This window comes from Puma concolor, chromosome D3 (genome assembly GCF_028749965.1).
Source record: "Puma concolor isolate L17-30 chromosome D3, mPumCon1.1.hap2, whole genome shotgun sequence".
In the NCBI taxonomy this organism is placed as follows: Eukaryota; Metazoa; Chordata; class Mammalia; order Carnivora; family Felidae; genus Puma; species Puma concolor.
Genome location: NC_141678.1, coordinates 41,558,892 through 41,579,910, shown reverse-complemented (window position 1 = coordinate 41,579,910; position 21,019 = coordinate 41,558,892). Strand labels below are relative to the sequence as shown.

Genomic DNA, 21,019 nt, shown 5'->3' with positions numbered 1-21,019 from the left:
ACTCACTTCACATCTAAAGTCACATATAGACTAAAAACATAAAGTGATGGAAAAAGGTACTCCATGCAAATAAAAACAAAATGAAGGCTGAAGTACCAATACGCATATCAGACAAAATAAACTTTACAACAAAAGATAAAGAAGAGCATTACATAATGACAAAGGAGCCAATCCAAGAAAATGATACAACAGTTACAAATATTTATGAGCCCAACATAGTAGCATCTAAATATTTAAAGCAAGTATTAAAAGACCTAAAGGGGGGCGCCTGGGTGGCACAGTCGGTTAAGCATCCGACTTCAGCCAGGTCACAATCTCGCGGTCCGTGAGTTCGAGCCCCGCGTCAGGCTCTGGGCTGATGGCTCAGAGCCTGGAGCCTGTTTCCGATTCTGTGTGTCCCTCTCTCTCTGCCCCTCCCCCGTTCATGCTCTGTCTCTCTCTGTCCCAAAAATAAATAAAAACGTTGAAAAAAAAAATTAAAAAAAAAAAAAGACCTAAAGGAAGAAATTGACGTTAATACAATAATAATAGGGGACTTCAATACCCCACTTACATCAATGGATACATCATCCAGATAGAAAATCAATAAGGAAATATTGCCCTTAAACAACACACTACACCAGATGGATGTAATAAATATATACAGCACAATTCACCCCAAAACTGCAGAATGCACATTTTTTTTTAATGGCACATGGAACATTCTTTAGGACAGGTCATGTGGTAGGCCACAAAACAAGTCTCAATAAGTTTAAAAAGACATGGAGCATCTTTTCCAACCACAATAGTATGAAACTAGAAATCATTTATAAGACGAAAACTAAAAAAAAACCATAAACATGTGGAGACTAAAAACTGTTACTGAACAACCAATGAGTAAACAAAGAAATCAAAGAGGAAATCAAAAAATACTTTGAGACAAATGAAAATAGAAACACACAGGGTGCCTGGGTGGCTTAGTTAAGTGTCCAACTCTTGATTTCAGCTCAGGTCATGATCTCAGGGTCATGGAATTGAGCCCGTCTGCTTAAGATTCTTTTTCTCTCCCTCTGCCCCCCCCCCACTTGCATTCTCTCTCCAAAATTAAAAAAAGAAATAGAAAAGAAAAGAAAAGAAAAGAAAAGAAAAGAAAAGAAAAGAAAAGAAAAAAGAAAAAAAGGAAAGGAAAGGAAAGGAAAGGAAAGGAAAGGAAAGGAAAGGAAAAGAAAATGGAAACACTTTTCCATCTTTTTGCAACTTTCCAAAATTGCAGCAAAAGCAGTTCTAAGAGAGACGTTCATAGTGATACAAACCTATCTAAGGAAACAAGAAAAATCCCTGAGGTTTGGCTGTAGGGTACTTGGGTGTTTGGGAAGGAAGAATTTTTAAGTTTACAGGTCTAATAATTAGGAAACCAAATTACTATACTTATTGATAACTGAGAATTCTGTAATTTGGAGTAAACATGTACTAAAATGAAAAGGGGCTTTCAGTTGAGGCTAGGGAGAATAAACTGTTTTCCCAAAAGGACACTGTGACAGCTGTGTGTCAGACCTCTTGAAGCTGGCATGTGGGGGCATAAATGAGGGTTCTTGCTTTCCAGAAAGGAAGGGAAGTTGTGGATAGTCTGTATGGTTGGCCTGCTGGGTAGTGACACTCAGGCTGGTCCCAGGCCATGAGCAACAGCTGACATGAGATGTAGAAAGAAGGGGCAATAAAACAGCTTGTAGCAGAAAAAACAAAAAGAAGAAAGAAGAAAAATCCCAAATAAACAATATAACCTAAACTAGAAAAATAAGAACAAAGCCTAAAGTTAGTAGAAAAAAGGAAATAACAAAGTTTAGAGTGGAAATTAAAAAAAAAAAAAAAAAAAGATTATAGTGGCATAACTGAAATAGAAACTAAAAAAGAAGAAGAAGAAGAAGAAGAAGAAGAAGAAGAAGAAGAAGAAGAAGAAGAGAAGGAGGAGGAGGAGGAGGAGGAAGAAATCAATGAAACTAAAATCTGGTTCTTTAAAAAGTTAAAATTGAAAAACCCTAGTCAGACTCATCAAGAAAAAAGAAAGGGCTCACATGAATAAAATCAAAAATGAAAGAGAAGTTACAACTGAAACCACAGAAATACATAGGAGACTATGTATCACAGAAGAGTACTAAAAAGAATTATGTGCCAACAAAATGGAAAACATTGAAGAAATGCATAAGTTCCTGGAAACACACAACCTTACAAGACTGAATCACAGAGAAATAGAACATCTGAATATACCAATTACAAGTAATGAAATTGGATCAGTAATTTAAAAATTCCCAGAAAACAAAAGTCCAAGACCAGATTGCTTCATATATGATATCTACTAAACATTTAAAGAGGAGTTAGTAACTATTCTTCTCAAATTATTCCAAAAAATTGAAGAGGAAGAAATTCTTCTAAACTCATTTTACAAAGCCAGCAGAACCCCAATACCAGAATCAGACAAAGATACCACTAAAAAAGAAAATTACAGGCCAATGTCCTCAATAAACACAGATGCAAAAATCCTCTTCGAAATACTAGTAAATCAAAATCAACATGTTAAAAGGATCATACACAATGACCCAGTGGACTTTACCAATATAATGTACCACATTAACAAAATTAAAGATAAAATATGATCACCTCAATAGATGCAAAAAAAGCATTGACATATACAACATCCATTTATGATAAAAACCCTAAAAAAGTGGATACAGAAAGAACACACCAAGTATAATAAAGGCCATATGTGATAAACCCTCAGCTAAAATCATACTGAGTGGTGAAAAGCTGAAAGCATTTCCTCCAAGATTAGGAGCAAGACAAGGATACCCATTCTCACCACTTATTCAGCATAGTACTGGAAATCCTAGCCACATCAATTAGGTAAGAAAAAAAAAAATTAAAGGCATCCAAATTGAAAAAGAATAAGTAGAACTATCACTACTTGCAGATGACATAATAATCATCTATAGAAAACCATAAGGCTCCACTGAAAAACTATTAAAACTAAAAAAATATCAGGAAAATCTCACAATACCAAATGAACATACAGAAATCTAACCCATTTCATTTATGTACACTAATAATGAGCTATCAGAAAGAGAAGTTAAGAAAACAATCCCATTTACAATTGCACCAAAAAGAATAAAATACCTAGGAAAAAATTTAACCAAAGAAGTGAAAGACCTGTACTCTTGAAAAGTGTAAGACATAGATGGAAAAAACTGAAGACAAGACAAATAAATGGAAATATACACTGTGCTCATAGACTCGAAGAATTAGTATCGTGAGAATGTCCACACTACACAAAGCAATCTACAGATTTAACGCAACCCCTATCAAAATACCAATGGCATTTTTAACAACTAGAACAAAGAATCCTAAAATTTGTATGGAACTACAAAAGCCCTAAATAGCAAAAGTGGTCTTAAGAACAAAGCAGGAAGATCGTGCTGATTTCAAAGTATATTAAATGTACAATAATGGTACAAAGAAACACACATACATCAACAAAACAGAATAGAGAGCCCAAAAATGAGCCCATACATGTACAATCACCATTTAGCAACTACCTTAAAAATAAGTGATTTGGGCAAGACTCATCAATGAATGCTGTATTACTTTTTTATTGCTACTTTCAAAAATGTCAATTGCCAGGATGCCTGGATAGCTCACTTGGGTTAAGCATCAAACTTCAGCTCAGGTCATGGTCTCACGGTTCATGAGCTCCAGTCTCAAATCAGGCTCTGTGCTGACAGCTCAGAGCCTGGAGCCTGCTTCAGATTCTGTGTCTCCCTCTCTTTCTGTCTCTCCCCTGCTCATGCTCTGTCTCTCTCTCAAAAATAAACATAAAAAATTAAAAAATTTTTTAAATGTCAATTTCCTGAAACACCTGAGAAAAGTTCCTGAGAAAAGACTCAGGAACTTCCAAATTAAAGGATACTAAAGAGACATGACAACTGAATATAAGGCATGATCCAGGATTTTATTTTGCCAAAAATTTCCGGGATAACTGATAACCTGAATAAGGTCTATATATGAGATACTAGTGCTATATCAATAACAGTACTATATCAATGTTAATTACCTATTTTGACAATTGCATTATGATTACATGTGAGAATTTCTTTGTTTTTAGGAAATATAGAATGAAATATTTCAGAGTAACTTTTTCTCTTAAATAATTTATTTTCAAATGGCTTAGAAAAAATTATGTATAGATATCTACATACAAACACACACATAGAGGATACAAGAATACTCTGTATGATTCTTGCAACTTTAAGAGAAAAATATCCCAGCTCATAAACAAAAAACGACAAGAAAACTGGAGATAATTGTGGAGATAAAGAAATTTCACATGAAGTTGAAGTCAAGGTAATAGGAAGTGTTCAAGTCTAGACCTGAACATTCAGGGGAAATATAACTGAAGATATTCACTAGTATAAGAGAGGAAAACTTAAAGTTTAAAAAAAAAAACTATTAAAAGGAAATGTCCTCGAGGCACCTGGGTGGCTCAGTCCATTAAGCAGACTCTTCAGTTTGGCTCAGGTGGTGCCTTACAGTTTGTGAGATGGAGCTCTGCACTGGGCTCTGTGCTGACAGCATGGAGCCTGCTCGGGATTCTCTCTCTTTGTCTCTCTCTCTCTCTGCTCCTCCCCCCGCTCAAAATAAATAAAAAAAAGAAAAAGGAGAGGCGCTTGGCTGGCTCAGTCGGTTACACGTTCAACTTCGGCTCAGGTCATGATCTCGTGGTCTGTGAGTTCAAGCCCTTCATGGGGACCTGTGCTGACCACTCAGAGCTTGGAGCCTGCTTCAGATTCTGTCTCCCTCTCTCTCTGCCCCTCCCCCCATCTCTGCCCCTCCCCCTCCCTCTCTCAAAAATAAACATTAAAAAAAAAAAGGAAATGTCCTCTTAGTAATTAAACTGATTACTCTAAGAGATGACATACAAAAAAGCTGACAAAGTAAAAAAGTTAAAGATAGGGTAGACAAATTCATTCATAGCAGCTACTGAGGAAAACTATACAAGCATACCTCAGAGATACTGCAGGTTCAGTTCCAGACCACCACAACAAAGCTAATATCACTTTAAAAAAGTGAGTCAAGCTAATTTGGGGTTATGCTTATACTACACTCATCAACTAAGTATGCAACAGCAATATTTCTTAAAAAACAACACACATATTTCATTGCTAAAAAATGTAACCATCATCTGAGTTTTCAGTAAGTTAATCACTGATCACAGAATACCATAACAAATATAATGAAGAAGTCTGAGATATGGCAAAATGTGACAGAGAGACACAAAATGAGCAAATACTATTGGAAAAATGATGCCAAAGACTTGCTGAATGCAGGGTTGCCAAAAACCTTCAATTTAAAAAAAAAAAAAAAGGCAATAACTGCAAAGCACAACAAAGTGAAGCACAATAAAACAAGGTATGCCCATATTTTGGTACATATTTCCAAAGTTAAAAATTTGATATCAAAGAAGGCAAAAATGTTGCCATTTGGTGTTATAGAAATATCCCTGAACTGGTTCAGTCAGTAACCTCAGTCATTAATAAGTATATCACTTGTGACACTTTTATTTTACCTATACATAGTTCTAATCCAAGAGAATTACCTATTTAGGGAAATTAAAAATTTAAGTGAAAAGGGGCACTTGGGTGGCTCAGTTGGTTAAGCATCTGACTCTTGATTTTGGCTCAAGCCCACCACACTGGGCCTGGAGCCTACATAAGATTCTCTCTCTCCCTCTCCCTCTCCCTCTGTCCCTCCCAGGCTCACGTGTGCCCTCTAAATAAATAATAGACACATAAATATTTTTAAAAATAAACAAAATTTAAATGAAAATATTTTAGTAGTTTCAGACAAACTTTATCTCAAAATAATGCTTTTGGCATATGTAACTAGAATTTACAAAAAAGGACAATATCTTTTAGAAACCACATCTAATAAGTAATTTATTTATTCTTACCTGTTACTCCTTTTAACTGATTTGTTCTGCCATGGTGGATCTATCACAATTACATCATATGTTTTCCTACCTGAAAACAAACACACAATGTATTTCAGAAAATACCTTCCATAGATGATCACTTTAAAACTAAAGTGCAATGGGGCACCTGGGTGGCTCAGTCAGTTAAGTGTCTGACTTCAGCTCAGGTCATGATCTCACGTTCTGTGAGTTCGAGCCACCCCGCGTCAGGCTCTGTGCTGACAGTTTGGAGCCTGGAACATGCTTCAGATCCTGTGTCTCCCTCTCTCTCTGCCCCTCCCCCACTCACACTCTGTGTGTGTCTCTCTCAAAAATAAACATTAAAAAATAAATAAATAAATATTAAAAGTGCATTTACTACAGATACAAATATAATGGAATGCAACAAAAGGATTTGTAGCATTTATTCAAATAGAATAATTTAACATAGAAAAATTAAATTTCCCTTATAATTTAGTACAACTAGAATTTTAACATAATTTCACCTATTGCTATTTATTCAAAGACTACCTGAAAATAACTACAGCTCACTTAGCTAGATACCAATCATCTGTAAATGCCCTATAAATCTTTGTAGCCATGTTAATATGGTCCTTTCAAATGTAGGAGGGGTTAGTTTTTTGGGGTTTTTTGGGTTTTTTGCTTTACTTTTTTTAAACTTTCTTTTGAAATAATTTATCTTAAACCTGATATGCCCACCATAATATAACTTCCCCAATTGTCTATAATTGCCTTTTTCTGGCCCAGGATCCAAACCAGGATCACACATTGCATCTAGTTGCCATGTGTCCTCAATCTCTTCCACTCTGGAAAAGTTCGTCTTTTTTTGTCATTTATTATCGACACTTTGAAGGCTACTGGCCAGTTATCTTATAGAATGTCTCCTAATTTGGGTTTGGTACTTCCTCATGATTAAATTTAGTTATTAATTTTTGGCAAGAGTATTACCAAAGTAATCAGGAAATAAGAGATGTCAAAATGTCTCATTATTGGTGATACTAACTTTAATCACTTGGTTAAAGTGTTGTCTACCAAGTTTCTCCAGTTTTCCCTTTGTAATTAATAAATATCATGTAAGGAGATATTTTCAGACCATGCAAATATCCTATGTCTCATCTTTTCACCTACCACTTTGACATCCAATTACTATGGTGTTTGCCAGATAGAAACTTTCTAGTTCTATCAGTCTATCCACATTTATTAATTGGAATTTTACTGTAAGGAAGAGCTGTCCTTTTATAAACATAGCTTTTATAAACATAGCTATATTTTGGTAAATCTAGAATTTCATACATAATCAAAACAGTGCGAATTAAAATGAGGAAGTAACAGTTTTCAAACTATTAGAGTGACAAATATCAAAAAGAATGGAAAACAGCATTCAAAATAGCATAATTTCCCATTAATTTATTATCCTGTCATCTACCCTGAAGAATCTGACATGAATAACCACTCGTATGTAACATGGCTTGATAGCAATTAAAAGAAGCTTTTCCTTAATGAACTATGTCAATTAATACCTTAAAATGTTGCTATTAAATGCCCAAATAACAATAAATAGCAAATTTAAATATTTCTTTCCTACCTCATCTCTTAGATTATAATAGTAACAATTTATTAAATATATATAAGTCCCTGACATAAGCAATTGATGCATATTAATTCACTTAATCCTCAAAATGACTTTCAGAAGTAGGTTATTATCATATCCATTTTATAAACTAGGAAACCAAGGCTCTTTTTATTAGCCCAAAGACTAACAGTTAAGCTTCAGAATCTAAATCCAAATTCAGCTGTGGACTTCAATCTTTAAATTGTGTTAACATTATACAGGAAAATATTTCAAGAAATTTTAGACAATAAATGTGAACATTAGCTTAATATGTAACCTAAAAGGTTATGGTGTAAATATTCATATCTGAAGTGTTTCTAATTTGCTATAAAGAAAAGTTAAATAAAATTGTTTAGGGGTGCCTAGGTGGCTCAGTTGGTTAAGCATCTGACTTCAGCTCTGGTCATGATCTCATGGTTTGTAGGTTCAAGCCCACGTTGGTCTCTGTCCTCACAGCTCAGAGCCTGGAGCCTGCTTTGGATTCTGTGTCTCCCTCTCTCTGTGACCCTCTCCTACCCACACTCTCTCTCCAAAAAAAATTTTTTAATTTTTTTTTTTAAATTTTAAATAAAATTGTTTGGCCAAAACCAAATGTGTCCTGAATTCCAAAGTACAGAGCAGCAACTGTGTTTGCTCTCATGGGGACTAATTACTTTTTGATGCTTTGTTCATAATTCTTATTTTTTAATTTTTTTTTAATTTTTTAAACCCAAACTCAGCACTTTTAAAATTTTTAAACAAAATTACACAGAGAAAATGAAGTGTTTACCCTATCCTCATAAAATGTTGACCCTCATTCAACATTCAGACTAGCTCTTGACTTTTAATGCCACAGAAAAATTGTATTTTTCTAATAGCATAATTACTTACAGTTCAGAAGTGGATGCATGCAAGAAATGTCAGACAAAAGAAAACTGCTTTTTGGTGGCACCAGGTATTTCTGTCCCATTAACGTAATGATTTTTGTAAAGCTAGAGTTGTTTTCAACAATCCGTGAAAATAAATCCTGTTCTGTAACAGACATATCCTCTTCCGTCAATTGTAATGCCTGCAGTTCCGTTTCATTCAAAAAAGGCAAATGCTTTGCCATTGCACATAATTCTGACAAATTGCAGGTATCAAGTGGTAAAGTAATGGGCTCACTACACTTGTTCCATTTTTCAGAAAGTGGATGAAGAAAGCCACTTTTGAGGCCTTCTTGGATTAACTCCGAAGAGCCATCCAAAATCAGTCCCCTGATCTGTAAGAAAAATTTGTTACAGTATATTAAAAAGTCATTAACATTAAAACAATTACCTAAATCATGAAATTCCTACTATGTTTTGAGTATTTGAACTTATGGATGAAATCAATATTTTTAAAGCTTACACTAAAATAATTTTAACATACAATGTAAAAATAAAACTATGTGAGTATACCTTTGAAGTACTGTTTCTTAAATGTGGAATGAAACAAACCTCATAAATTCACTTACAGTTAAATAACTAAATAATGCACATTAAAAAAACACATTCTTAAAAATGTATTAAAACGAAGGGTGCCTGGGTGGCTCAGTCAAGCATCCAACTCTTGATTTCAGCTCAGGTCATGACCTCAGGGTCATGGGATTGAGCCCCAGGTTGGGCTCTGGCTGAGCATAGAGCCGATCAAAATTATCTCTATTCCTCTGCCCTTCCCTACTCACCACCCCCCCCCAAAAAAAAAAAAAAAAAAAAGGTATTAAGATGAATTTGAAAAAAAACAAAACAAGGGTGAATTTGATAACATGCATGCTTCCAAAAGAAAGCAGAATTTCTAATCTGTAAAGCAAACTAAGTTTAAATCACATATAATATTGTTTCTTTAGTGATCCACTTTTAAAATAAACATACATTTTAACTCTAATATAGTACTTAAATTGTAAAGGAAAAAGCAACTGTTGGGGCACCTGGGTGGCTCAGTCGGTTCAGTGTCCGACTTCAGCTCAGGTCATGATCTCGCAGTTTCTAAGTTCAAGGCCCGCATTGAGCTCTGTGCTGACAGCTTGGAGCCTGGAGCCTGCTTTGGATTCTGTGTCTCCTTCTCTCTCTGCCCCTCCCCCCAATCACACTCTGTCTCTCTCTCTCAAGAAATAAACATTAAACAAAATTTTTTTAATAAAAAAAAAAGAAACTGTTAAATGAACATAAAAACACAGTTCTGCGAAAATATAACTACAATAATTATAAAATTGAAATCTAAGTTCCACTTCTGGACAAGATGGAGTACCAGAAGTCAGATTTCACTTTTCATCTGAAATTACTTTTTACAAATGTATAAAATGTGTAATTTATTAAAAAGGCTTTCAGACCTTAGATGGATGTCAAGTAATGAAGAACAGTGGTCCCTAAAAAAAAGGAGAAACAAAATGATTTCTCCAGCTTACTACCTTGAGAGTTTCCAGGCAGCAGCACAGAGAAGGAGACCCATTCAGAGTCCATGAGTTGACTTGGGAAGATGGGGCTGGAAAGGTCTGGAAAGGTCAAAGCAGCTAGAATTTGCCAGGCAGGATACCAAAGAGGAGACTACACAGAGAGTTCTTATAAGCTGCAGAAGGGTCCACTTAAGTCTACCCAAGGCCAGGGAAAGAAATAGATGTGAAATGATCATAGGAAAAAATACACAGAGCTCATAGAGAGCTGGGAACAATGCTCCCAACAGCCAGAATGGAAAATCTCCTAATTTACAAAGCAACAGGTAGACTACTCAAAAGGGTATTGCCTCAATGTTGGGGAGAAAAATAACTCTAAAATAAAGGCTGCTCTGGTTCTAACTAAAAAAGCTTAGAGCAAGCTTCAAAACCTTTGTTTAAGAAAATCACAGGGTGCCAAGATGGCGGAACAGCCTGGAAGTTTTTTGGGGGCCTCTCATCCCTGAAATGCAGCCAGATCAACACTAAACCATACTGTACACCTAGAAAACTGATGTGAGGGTTAACACAACAATCTGAACAACCTGAACCACAGAACTCGGCAGGTACATAGCATGGAGAGGTGAGCTGGGGGAGAGAGAAACAGCGGAGGGTAGGGAGCTGTTTTTGCTTGTGGAGAGAGGATAGAGACAGGGGGAGAGCACAGGAAAGCATCCACCAACCCCCAAAAGCAGCTGGAGAGAAAAGAAAGAGTACGCAAGGGACTGAAAAAAAAAAGTGGGGGAAAGGAGAAAGGAGAGGGTTTAAATTCCACTAAGACTCTAAACAGAGGGAGCACAGAGTCTGAAACTCCACAGCTCATTACCCAGAGCTGCTGTGATAGGAACAGCGAATCCCCAGGAACAGAGAACGAGATCCAAGGGGTCCTCAGGCCACACAGGGAGGGGCGGTTCCCCTGCTATGAGGACATTTGGTGGAGGATGTGTGGTCACCCCATAGGCAAAGATCCCAGTGGACCTGAGAATGACCACATTGGCTGGTGCTAGAACAAGAACTTTAAGGAGGAAGCCTGGTGCCAGATGTGTGTTGTAATTTACCATAATCCCTGAAATGCTGCTGCTATACAATCACATGAACTTTTTCTGGGATGGGCTGGCACCCAGCCACAGTCTTTGGGAATCAGCAGCAGCAGGGTCCCATGAATGTTCCTGGGGGCAGCCGAGCACCTGGCCATTGCTCAGTGAGATGCTCCGCCAGAGGGTCAGAATGGGTCAAAGTCACAGTCCCTCAGAAGTGAGGAGTTGGGAAATACAGCCACACCTGGGAAAAACTCAGGAGGGAGGTGCCACCTGGCAGCCTAATGGCTTGGTAATGGAATGTAAAAGTGGGGAGTGGATAGAACCGGAGACAAAGGAGGGGTGCTCGATTGCCAGTCAGGGAGAGCACAGAGTTCTGATACTAGAGTCTGGGTAGCTGGGTGACACCATACTCAGCCCTCACACACATGCGCATACACACCTACATGCACCACAACAATCCACCCCAGTAAGCTAAGCAGCGACATCTAATGGAGAATGGAGCCGTTACACTAAACCCCGCCCAACTTGGCCAACCTCGTGCTACAGGAACACAAGTCTCTCCACCTGCTTAGTTACAGACTATAAAGTGCTTCATACTGCTTAGTTACAGACTATAAAGTGCTTCATAGCTTGACTTCTAGGGGAAACTGATGTAATTTCAATTATCTTCAGCCTGTTCCCTGGTCCATCTATTCAATTTTTTTCTTTTTCTTTTCTTATTCTTGAATACAGAAACAGAAGAAGTTTATTTTTATTTTCCATTTTTATTAAAAATATTTTTTTAATTTTTTATAATATTTTTCACTTTTCTGTAAATTTTTTACATTCTATTTTACTTCCATTATTTCATTTTATTATATTTTAGTGTATTCACTTTTTCAAATTTTCAAACATTTTATTTTTCTGTTTTTCTTTTCTTATTTTTTCCTTTTCTTTCTTTTCATACCTTTCCCTTTTTTCTCTACTATACCAAGCTCCTTTCAACAAACGGACCAAAACACACCTAGGATCTAGCATCACTTATTCAATTTTTTTGTGCTGATTTAATTTTTTAATTTTATTTTTTTTTACCTTATTAATTTCTTTTCTTCCTTCAAAATGATGAAACAAAGGAATTCACCCCAAAAGAAAGAATAGGAAGAAATGACAGCCAGGGACTTAATCAACACAGTACAAGCAAGATGTGTGAACCAGAATTTAGAATCACAATAATAAGAATACTAGCTGGGGTTGAAAATAGATTAGAATCCCTTTCTGCAGAGATAAAAGAAGTAAAAAACAGTCAGAATGAAATTAAAAATGCTATAACTGAGCTGCAATCACAGATGTATGCTGTGGCGGCAAGGATGGATGAGGCAGAACAGAGAATCAGCGAGGATAAACGTACAGAGAATAATGAAGCAGGAAAAAAAATGGAGATTAAGGCAAAAGACCACGATTTAAGAATTAGAGAAATTAGTCACTCATTAAAAAAGGAACAACATCAGAATCATAGGGGTCACAGAAGAGGAAGAGAGAAATAGGGGTAGAAGGGTTATATGAGCAAATCATAGCAGAAAACTTTCCTAACCTGGGGAAAGACACAGACATCAAAATCCAGGAAGCACAGAGGACCCCCTTTAGATTCAAAAAAACTGACCATCAACAAGGCATATCATAGTCAAATTGACAAAATACTCAGGCAAGGAGGGAATCATGAGAGCAGCAAGGGAAAAAAGTCCTAAACCTACATGGGAAGACAGATGAGGTTTGCAGCAGACCTATCCACAGAAATTTGGCAGACCAGAAAGGAGTGGCAGGATATATTCAATGTGCTGAATCAGAAAAATATGCAGCCAAGAATTCTTTATCGAGCAAGGATGTCATTCAAAACAGAAGGAGAGATAAAAAGTTTCCCAAACAAAAATTAAAGGAGTTCCTGACCACTAAACCAGCCCTGCAAGAAATTTTAAGGGGAACTCTCTGAGGGGAGAAAAGACCAAAAAAACAAAACAAAAACAAAACAAAACAAAACAAAAGCAGCAATGACTAGAAAGGACCAGAGAACACTATCAGAAACTCCAACTCTACAGGCAACATAATGGCAATAAATTCGTATCTTTCAGTACTCACTCTAAACGCTCCCATCAAAAGACATAGGGTAATAGAATAAGATCCATCTATATGCTGTTTACAAGAGACCCACTGTAGACCTAAAGACACCTTCAGATCGAAAGTAAGGGGATGGAGAACCATCTATCATGCTAATGGTCAAAAAACGAAAGCCAGAGTAGCCATACTTATATCTGACAATCTAGACATTAAAATAAAGACTGTATCAAGAGATGCAGAAGGGCATTATATCACAATTAAGGGGTCTATCCACCAAGAAGATCTAACAATTGTAAACATTTAAGCTCCAAATGTGGTGGCACCCAAATATATAAATCAATTAATAACAAACATAAAGAAATTCATTGATAATAATACCATAATACTAGGTGACTTCAACATCCCATTCACAGCTATGGACACATAACCTAAACAGAAAATCAACAAGGAAACAATGGCTTTGAATGAAATACTAGACCAGATGGACTTAAAAGATATATTCAGAACATTCATCCTAGCAGCAGAATATACGTTCTTCTCCAGTGCACATGGAACATTCTCCAGAATAGATCACATACTGGGACACATATCAGCCCTAAGTAAGTACAAAAAGATGGAGATCATACCATGCATATTTTCAGACCACAATGCTATTAAACTCTAAATCAACCACAAGAAAAAATTTGGAAAGGTAACAAACATGTGGAGACTCAAGAACATCCTACTAAAGAATGAATGGGCTAACCAAGAAGTTAAAGAGGAAATTAAAAAGTACATGGAAGCTAATGAAAATTATAATACCACAGCCAAAAACCTCTGGAATGCAGCAAAGGTGGTCATAAGAAGGAAGTATACAGCAATCCAGGCCTTCCTAAAGAAGGAAGGTCTCAGATACACAACCTAACCTTACACCTTAGGGAGCTGGAAAAGAACAGCAAATAAAACCCAAAACCAGCAGAAGACAGGAAATAATAAAGATTAAAGCAGAAATCAATGCTATCAAACCCCCCCCCCAAAAAAAAAAACAAACAAACAAACAGTAGAACAGATCAATGAAACCAGAAGCTGGTTCTGTGAAAGAATTAAAATTCATAAACCCCTAGCCAGTTTGATCAAAAAGAAAAAAGATATGGCCCGAAAAAATAAAATCAAGAATGAAAGAGGAGAGATCAAAATCAACACAGAAGAAATACAAACAATAACAAGAGAATATTATGAGCACTTATATGCCAATAAAATGCGCAATCTGAAAGAAATAGACAATTCCTAGAAATATATAAACTATCAAAGCTGAAATAGGAAGAAATAGAAAATTTGAACAGACCCATAACCAGTAAAGAAATCGAATTAGTAATCAAAAATCTCCCAAAAAACAAGAGTCCAGGCCCAGATGGCTTTCCATGGGAATTCTACCCAACATTTAAAGAAGAGTTAACACCTATTCTCTTGAAGCTGTTCCAAAAAACAGAAATGGAAGGAAAACTTCCAAACTCTTTCTATGAAGCCAGCATTACCTTGATTCCAAAGCCAGACAAAGACCCCACTAAAAAGGAGAACTACAGACCACTTTCCCACACGAACATGGATGCAAAAATCCTCAACAAGATACTAGCCAACCGGATACAACAATACATTAAAAGAATTATTCACCACGACCAAGTGGGATTTATACCTAGGATACAGGACTGGTTCAATATCCACAAAGCCATCAATGTGGTACATTACATCAATAAAAGAAAAGAACCACACGATCACCCCAATAGATGCAGAGAAAGCATTTGACAAAATCCAGTATCCTTTGTTGATGAAAAACCCTCAAGAAAGTAGGAATAGAAGGATCAAACCTCAAGATCATAAAAACCATATATGAAAGACCCACTGCTAATATCATCCTCAATTGGGAAAAACTGAGAGCTTAGCCCCTAAGGTCAGGAAGAACACAGGGATGTCCACTCTCACCATTGTTAATTCAACATAGAATTGGAAGTCTTAGCCTCTGCAATCAGACAACACAAAGAAATAAAAGGCATCCAAATTAGCCAGGAGGAGGTCAAACTTTCATTCTTCAAACATAACATGATGCTAAACCCAAAATATTCCATCAAAAACTGCTAGAACTGATTCATGAATACAGCAAAGTTGCAGGATATAAAATCAATGCACAGAAATCGGTTGCGTTCCTATACACCAATAATGAAGCAACAGAAGGAGAAATCAAGGAATAGATCCCATTTACAATTGCACCGAAAACCATAAAATACCTAGGAATAAATCTAACCAAAGAGGGAAAAATCTATACACTGAAAACTATACAAAGCTTATGAAAGAAATTGAAGAAGACACAAAAAAATGGAAAAAGATTCCATGCTCCTGGATAGGAAGAACAAATATTGTTAAAATGTCAATACTACCCAAAGCAATCTACATATTCAATGCAATCCCTGTCAAAATAACACCAGCATTCCTTAAAGAGCTAGAATAAACAATCCTAAAATTTGTATGTAACCAGAAAAGACCCTGAATAGCCAAAGCAATCCTGAAAAAGAAAACCAAAGCTGGAGGCATCACAATCCCGGACTTCAAGATGTATTACAAAGCTATAATCATCACGACAGTATGGTACTGGCACAAAAACAGACACTCAAATCAATGGAATGGAATAGAGAACCCAGAAATGGACCCACAAACATATGGCCAACTAATCTTTGACAAAGCAGGAAAGAATATCCAACAGAATAAAGACACTCTCTTCAGCAAATGGTGCTGGGAAAACTGGAGAGCAACATGCAGAAAAATGAACCTGGACCATTTTCTTACACCACACACAAAAACAAACTCAAAATGGATTAAAGACCTAAATATAAGACAGGAAGCCATCAAAATCCTAGAGGAAAAAGCAGGCAAAAACCTCTTTGACCTTGGCCACAGCAACTTCTTACTCAACATGTCTGCACAAGCAAGGGAAACAAAAGCAAAAATGAACTATTGGGACCTCATCAAAATAAAAAGCTTCTGCACAGCAAGGAAACAATTAACAAAACTGAAAGGCAGCCGATGGAATGGGAGAACATATTTGCAAATGACATATCAGATAAAGGGTTAGGATCCAAAATCTATAAATAACTCATCAAACTCAACACCCAAGAAACAAATAATCCAGTGAAGAAACGGGCAAAAGACATGAATGGGCAAAAGACTTCTCCAAAGAAGACATCAAGATGGCCAACTGACACATGAAAAAAAATGCTCAACATAACTCGTCATCAGGGAAATACAAATCAAAACCACAATGAGATACCAACTCACACCTGTCAGAATGGCTAACATTAACAACTCAACTCAGGCAACAACAGATGTTAGCAAGGATGTGGAGAAAGAGGGTCTTTTTGCACAGCTGGTGGGAATGCAAACTGGTGCAGCCACTCTGGAAAACAGTATGGAGGTTCCTCAAAAAATTATAAATATAACTACCCTATAACCCAGCAATTGCACTACTAGGTATCTATCCAAGGGATACACATGTGCTGTTTTGAAGGAGCACATGCACCCCAATGTTTATAGCAGCACTATCAACAATAGCCAAAGTATGGAAAGAGCCCAAATGTCCATCAATGGATGAATGGATAAAGATGATGTGGTATATATATACAATGGTGTATTACTCAGCAATCCAAAAGAATGAAATCTTGCCATTTGTAACTATGTGGATGAAACTGAGGATATTATGCTAAGTGAAATTAGTCACTCATAGAAAGACAAGTATCATATGACTTTACTCCTATGAAGAATTTAAGATACAAACCAGATGACCATATGGGAAGCGAAATGAAAAAGAATATAAAAAGAAGGAGGGGGACAAGACATAAGAGACTCTTAAATATGGAGAACAAACAGAGGGTTGCTAGAGGGGTTGTGGGAGGGGGCATGGGCTAAATGGGTAACGGGCATTAAGGAATCTGCTCCTGAAATTATTGTTGCACTATATGCTAACTAACTTGGGTGTAAATTAAAAAATAAATAAATTTTTTAAAAAGAGAAAAAAAAGAAAAAGGAAAATCACAAAAGGATCAGCCAGTTTCAAAGTAACTTTGTCCAAGACAAAGTTCAGGAATATTTATAGGAATATGATGGGGTGCCCAGGTGGCTCAGTTGTTAAGCGTCTGACTTCAGCTCAGGTCATGATCTCTCAGTTCAAGAGTTTGAGCCCCACACTGGGCTCTCTGCTTCAGCACAGAGCCTGCTTCAGATCCTCTGTCTCCCTCTCTCTCTACCCCTACCCTGCTCATGAGCTCTCTTTCTCTCTCTCAATAATAAACATTTTGAAATTTTTAAAAAAAATGATTATTTATAGGAAAATGAAAATATTTAGTACCCAATAAGCTACAACTGAAACATCTTACAATAAAATTTAAAATTACCAGGTATAGGGGTGCCTGGGTGGCTCAGTCAGTTTAGCATCTGACTCTTGTTTTCAGCTCAGGTTATGATCTCACAACTTGTAAGTTGGGAGTTCCATGTCAGGCTCTGTGCTGGTAGTGGGGAGCCTGCTTGGGATTCTCTGTCTCTTTCTCTTTGCCCCTCCCCCACTCTGTCTCTCTCAAAAAACACAAATGAAAAAAAAAAACTTAAAAAAATTATCAGGTATACAAAGAAAGAAAACACAACATAATGTTGGAATAATCACACATAGGAATAATACAGATGATACAAACAGTAGAAATGTATGAATAGATTTACTTGTAGCCCATTTAAAAGATTGAGAACAAGAGCAAAAAAAAGGATAATAAGGCACTTATCATAACCATATTCATATGTCCTAAAATGTAAAGCAAAAAATGAGAATGTTCAGAGACATAAAAACTACTAAAAAAAATTGAGCTTCCAGAGAAGAAAACTACAGCATACCACAGAAATATTGTGGGTTGGGTTCTAGACCACCAGAATAAAGCAAGTTATCTTTATAATAAAGGGAATTATTTGAAGGCAAGGGCTGTAAGCTGTATTTTGTAAACCAGACATAGTCTATTAAGTGCTCAAGAGCATTATGTCTTTAAAAATAATGTACATATCTTAATTAAAAAACACCTTATTGCTAAAACATGCTAACTATTATCTCAACTTTCAGCAAGTCATATTCTTTTTGCAGACGAAGGGTCTGGCCTCCATGTTGACGGGTGTTGACTCATAAGGGTGGTGGTTGCTAAAGGTTGAAGCAGCTATGGCAATTTCTTAAAATAAGACAACAATGAAGTTTGCCACATCAATGGATTCTTCCTTTCATGGACATCAATTTCTCTGTAGCATGAATGCTGTTTGATAGCATTTTACCCACAGTAGAACTTCTTTCCAAATTGGAGTCAATCCTCTCAAACTCTGCTGCTGCTTTACCAAGTTTATGGAATATTCTAGGGTCTTTGTTGTCACTTCAACAATTCACAGCATCTTCACCAAGAGTAGCTTCCACCTGAAGGAACTACTTTCTTTGCTCATCCTTCAGAAGCACCCCTCATTCATCATAAGCAAACCCTCACCCTTTAAAGTTCTGTTATGAGATTGCAACAACTGGGTCACATCTTCAGGATCCACTTTTAGTTCTCTTGCTATTTCCATCACATCTGCAGTTACTTCCTCCACTGAAGTCTGGAACCCCTCGAAGTCATCTTTTAAAGTTGGAATCAACTTCTTCCAAACTCCCAGTAATGTTGACATTTTGACCTCTTTCCATGAATCACAAATGTTCTTAGAGACATCTAGAATAGTCAATCTTTTCCAGAAGATTTTCCATTGACTTTGTGCCCAGATCCATCAGAGGCATCACTGTCTGTGGAAGCAATAACCCTATGAAATGTATTTCTTCAATAAGACTTGAAAGTCAAAATTACTCCTTGATCCATAAGCTTCCAAATGGATTTTGTGTTAGCAGGCATGAAAACAACATTCATCTGACTGTACATCTCCATCAGAGCTCTTGGGCAACAAGGTGCACTATTTATAAGCCCTATTTTGAAAGGAATCTTTTCTTCCGGTGAGTAAATCTCAAGAGTGGGTTGAAGTGATTCAGTAAGCCATGTTGTAAACAGATGTGCTGTCATCCAGACTTTGTTGCTCCACTTAGAGAGCACATGCAGAGTAAATTTAGCATAATTCTTAAGGGCCCTAGTATTTTCAGAAGGGTAAATGAGCACTGGCTTCAACTTAAAGTCACCAGCTACAGTAGTCCCTAAAAAGAGAGTCAGCCTGTCTTTTGCACTGAAAGTCCTAGATGACATCTTCTTCCAATAGAAGGCTGTTTCATCTACATTGAAAATTTGTTTAGTGTAGCCACCTTCAGTAATGACCTTAGCTAGATCTTCTGGATACAGCTTCTACTTCATCACTTGCTATTTCACCATGCACTTTGATGTTACGGAGATGGCTTCTTAAACCTCATGAACCAACTTTTGCTGGCTTCAAACTTTTCTTCTACAGTTTCCTCACCTCTCAGCCTTCATAGAATTGAAGAGAGTTAGGGCCTTGCTCTGGACTAGGATTTGACTTAAGGGAATGTTGTGGCTGGTTTGATCGCCTATCCGTACAACTCAAACTTCCTCTATATCACCAATAAGGCTGAATGTATCATTCCTATGTTCATTGGGTTAACACTTTAAATTTCCTTCAAGAACTTTTGCTTTGCATTCACAACTGGGCTACCAGTTTGGTGCAAGAGGCCAACATTTCAGCATACCTCAGCTTTTGACATGCCTTCCTCACTAAACTTAATCATTTCCAGTTTTTGATTTAATGTATGAGACATGCAACTCTTTTTTTCAGTAGAGCACTTAGAGAAAATTGCAGGGCTATCAATTAACCTAATTTCAAGGCCGTTGTGTCTCAAGGAATAAGGAGACCCAAAGAGAGAGAGACAAACGGGAGCAGCTGATGGCTGGAGGAGTCAGAGTACATAATATTTATCAATTAAGTTTGCTATCTTATATGTGCACAGTTTGTGGTGCCCCAAAACAATTGCAATAGTAACATCAAAAATCACTCATCACAGATGACCATAACAAATATAACATAATAACAAAATTTGAATTACCTAAATGTGACACAAAGTGAGCAAATGCTGTTGGAAAAAAATGGCGCTGACAGACTCGTTTGATGCAGGGATCCCACAAACTTGCAAAGTGTATAATAAAACAAAGCACAATAAACAAGGTATGCCTGTTCAATATAAAAATGAAATATACACTAGGTTGTACTCATAGCAGGCACTGAAGAAGAAAAGATTAGTGCACTTGAAAACAACACACTACACAAGTGTCTAAACGAAAAGGACAGAAAAAATATTTGAAGAGGTAATGGCCAAAAATTTCCACATTTGCTAAAGACTATTATTCACAGATTCAAGCTTAACAAACAAAGGAGGGGAAAACTGCCTAAAGGAACATTATAATCAAATTGCTAAAACTCAATTATAAAGAAAAAATGTTCAAAACAGCCAAAGACTTCTACTTTCAACCAAGATGGAGTAACAGGAACAATAACTTTCAAGATACAGAACATCAAGTAATAAAGCACAGTGAAAGAAATCATAGGTAAGGACTACTGACTGCCCCAGCTAAGACAACAAGAAGGAAGAATCTGGACAGAGGCTGGGAGAAATCCAGAGCTGAGCAGACAAAGCAGAGAATATGGGGAGATCATGACAAGATTTCACAGGACAGAGCACCAGAGAGGAAAGAGCCACCCAAAGGGAGAACTCTGTAGATGTATAGGTAGTCACCCTGGAAAAATTCCCCTAAGTACTCATGTGCTTAAGTGTGTGAGAGAACTATCCAAGGCCAAGAAAAGAACCACCCAAAGGACAG

The 21,019-nt window shown here is 36.8% G+C and overlaps 1 protein-coding gene across 2 annotated transcripts in view; it reads right to left on the bottom strand.

The window, feature by feature from the left end:
- The window catches only part of METTL4 (methyltransferase 4, N6-adenosine), a 51,549-nt gene that overhangs the window by 20,184 nt on the left and 10,346 nt on the right, over nucleotides 1-21,019 (bottom strand). For both annotated transcript variants that reach the window (XM_025931359.2, XM_086682568.1), the window contains exons 4-5: nucleotides 8,481-8,850; nucleotides 5,978-6,047 (exon numbers count right to left, since the gene is read on the bottom strand). In XM_025931359.2, the coding sequence (XP_025787144.1) occupies nucleotides 5,978-6,047; nucleotides 8,481-8,850 (440 nt within the window). The remainder of the gene's footprint in view (nucleotides 1-5,977; nucleotides 6,048-8,480; nucleotides 8,851-21,019) is intronic.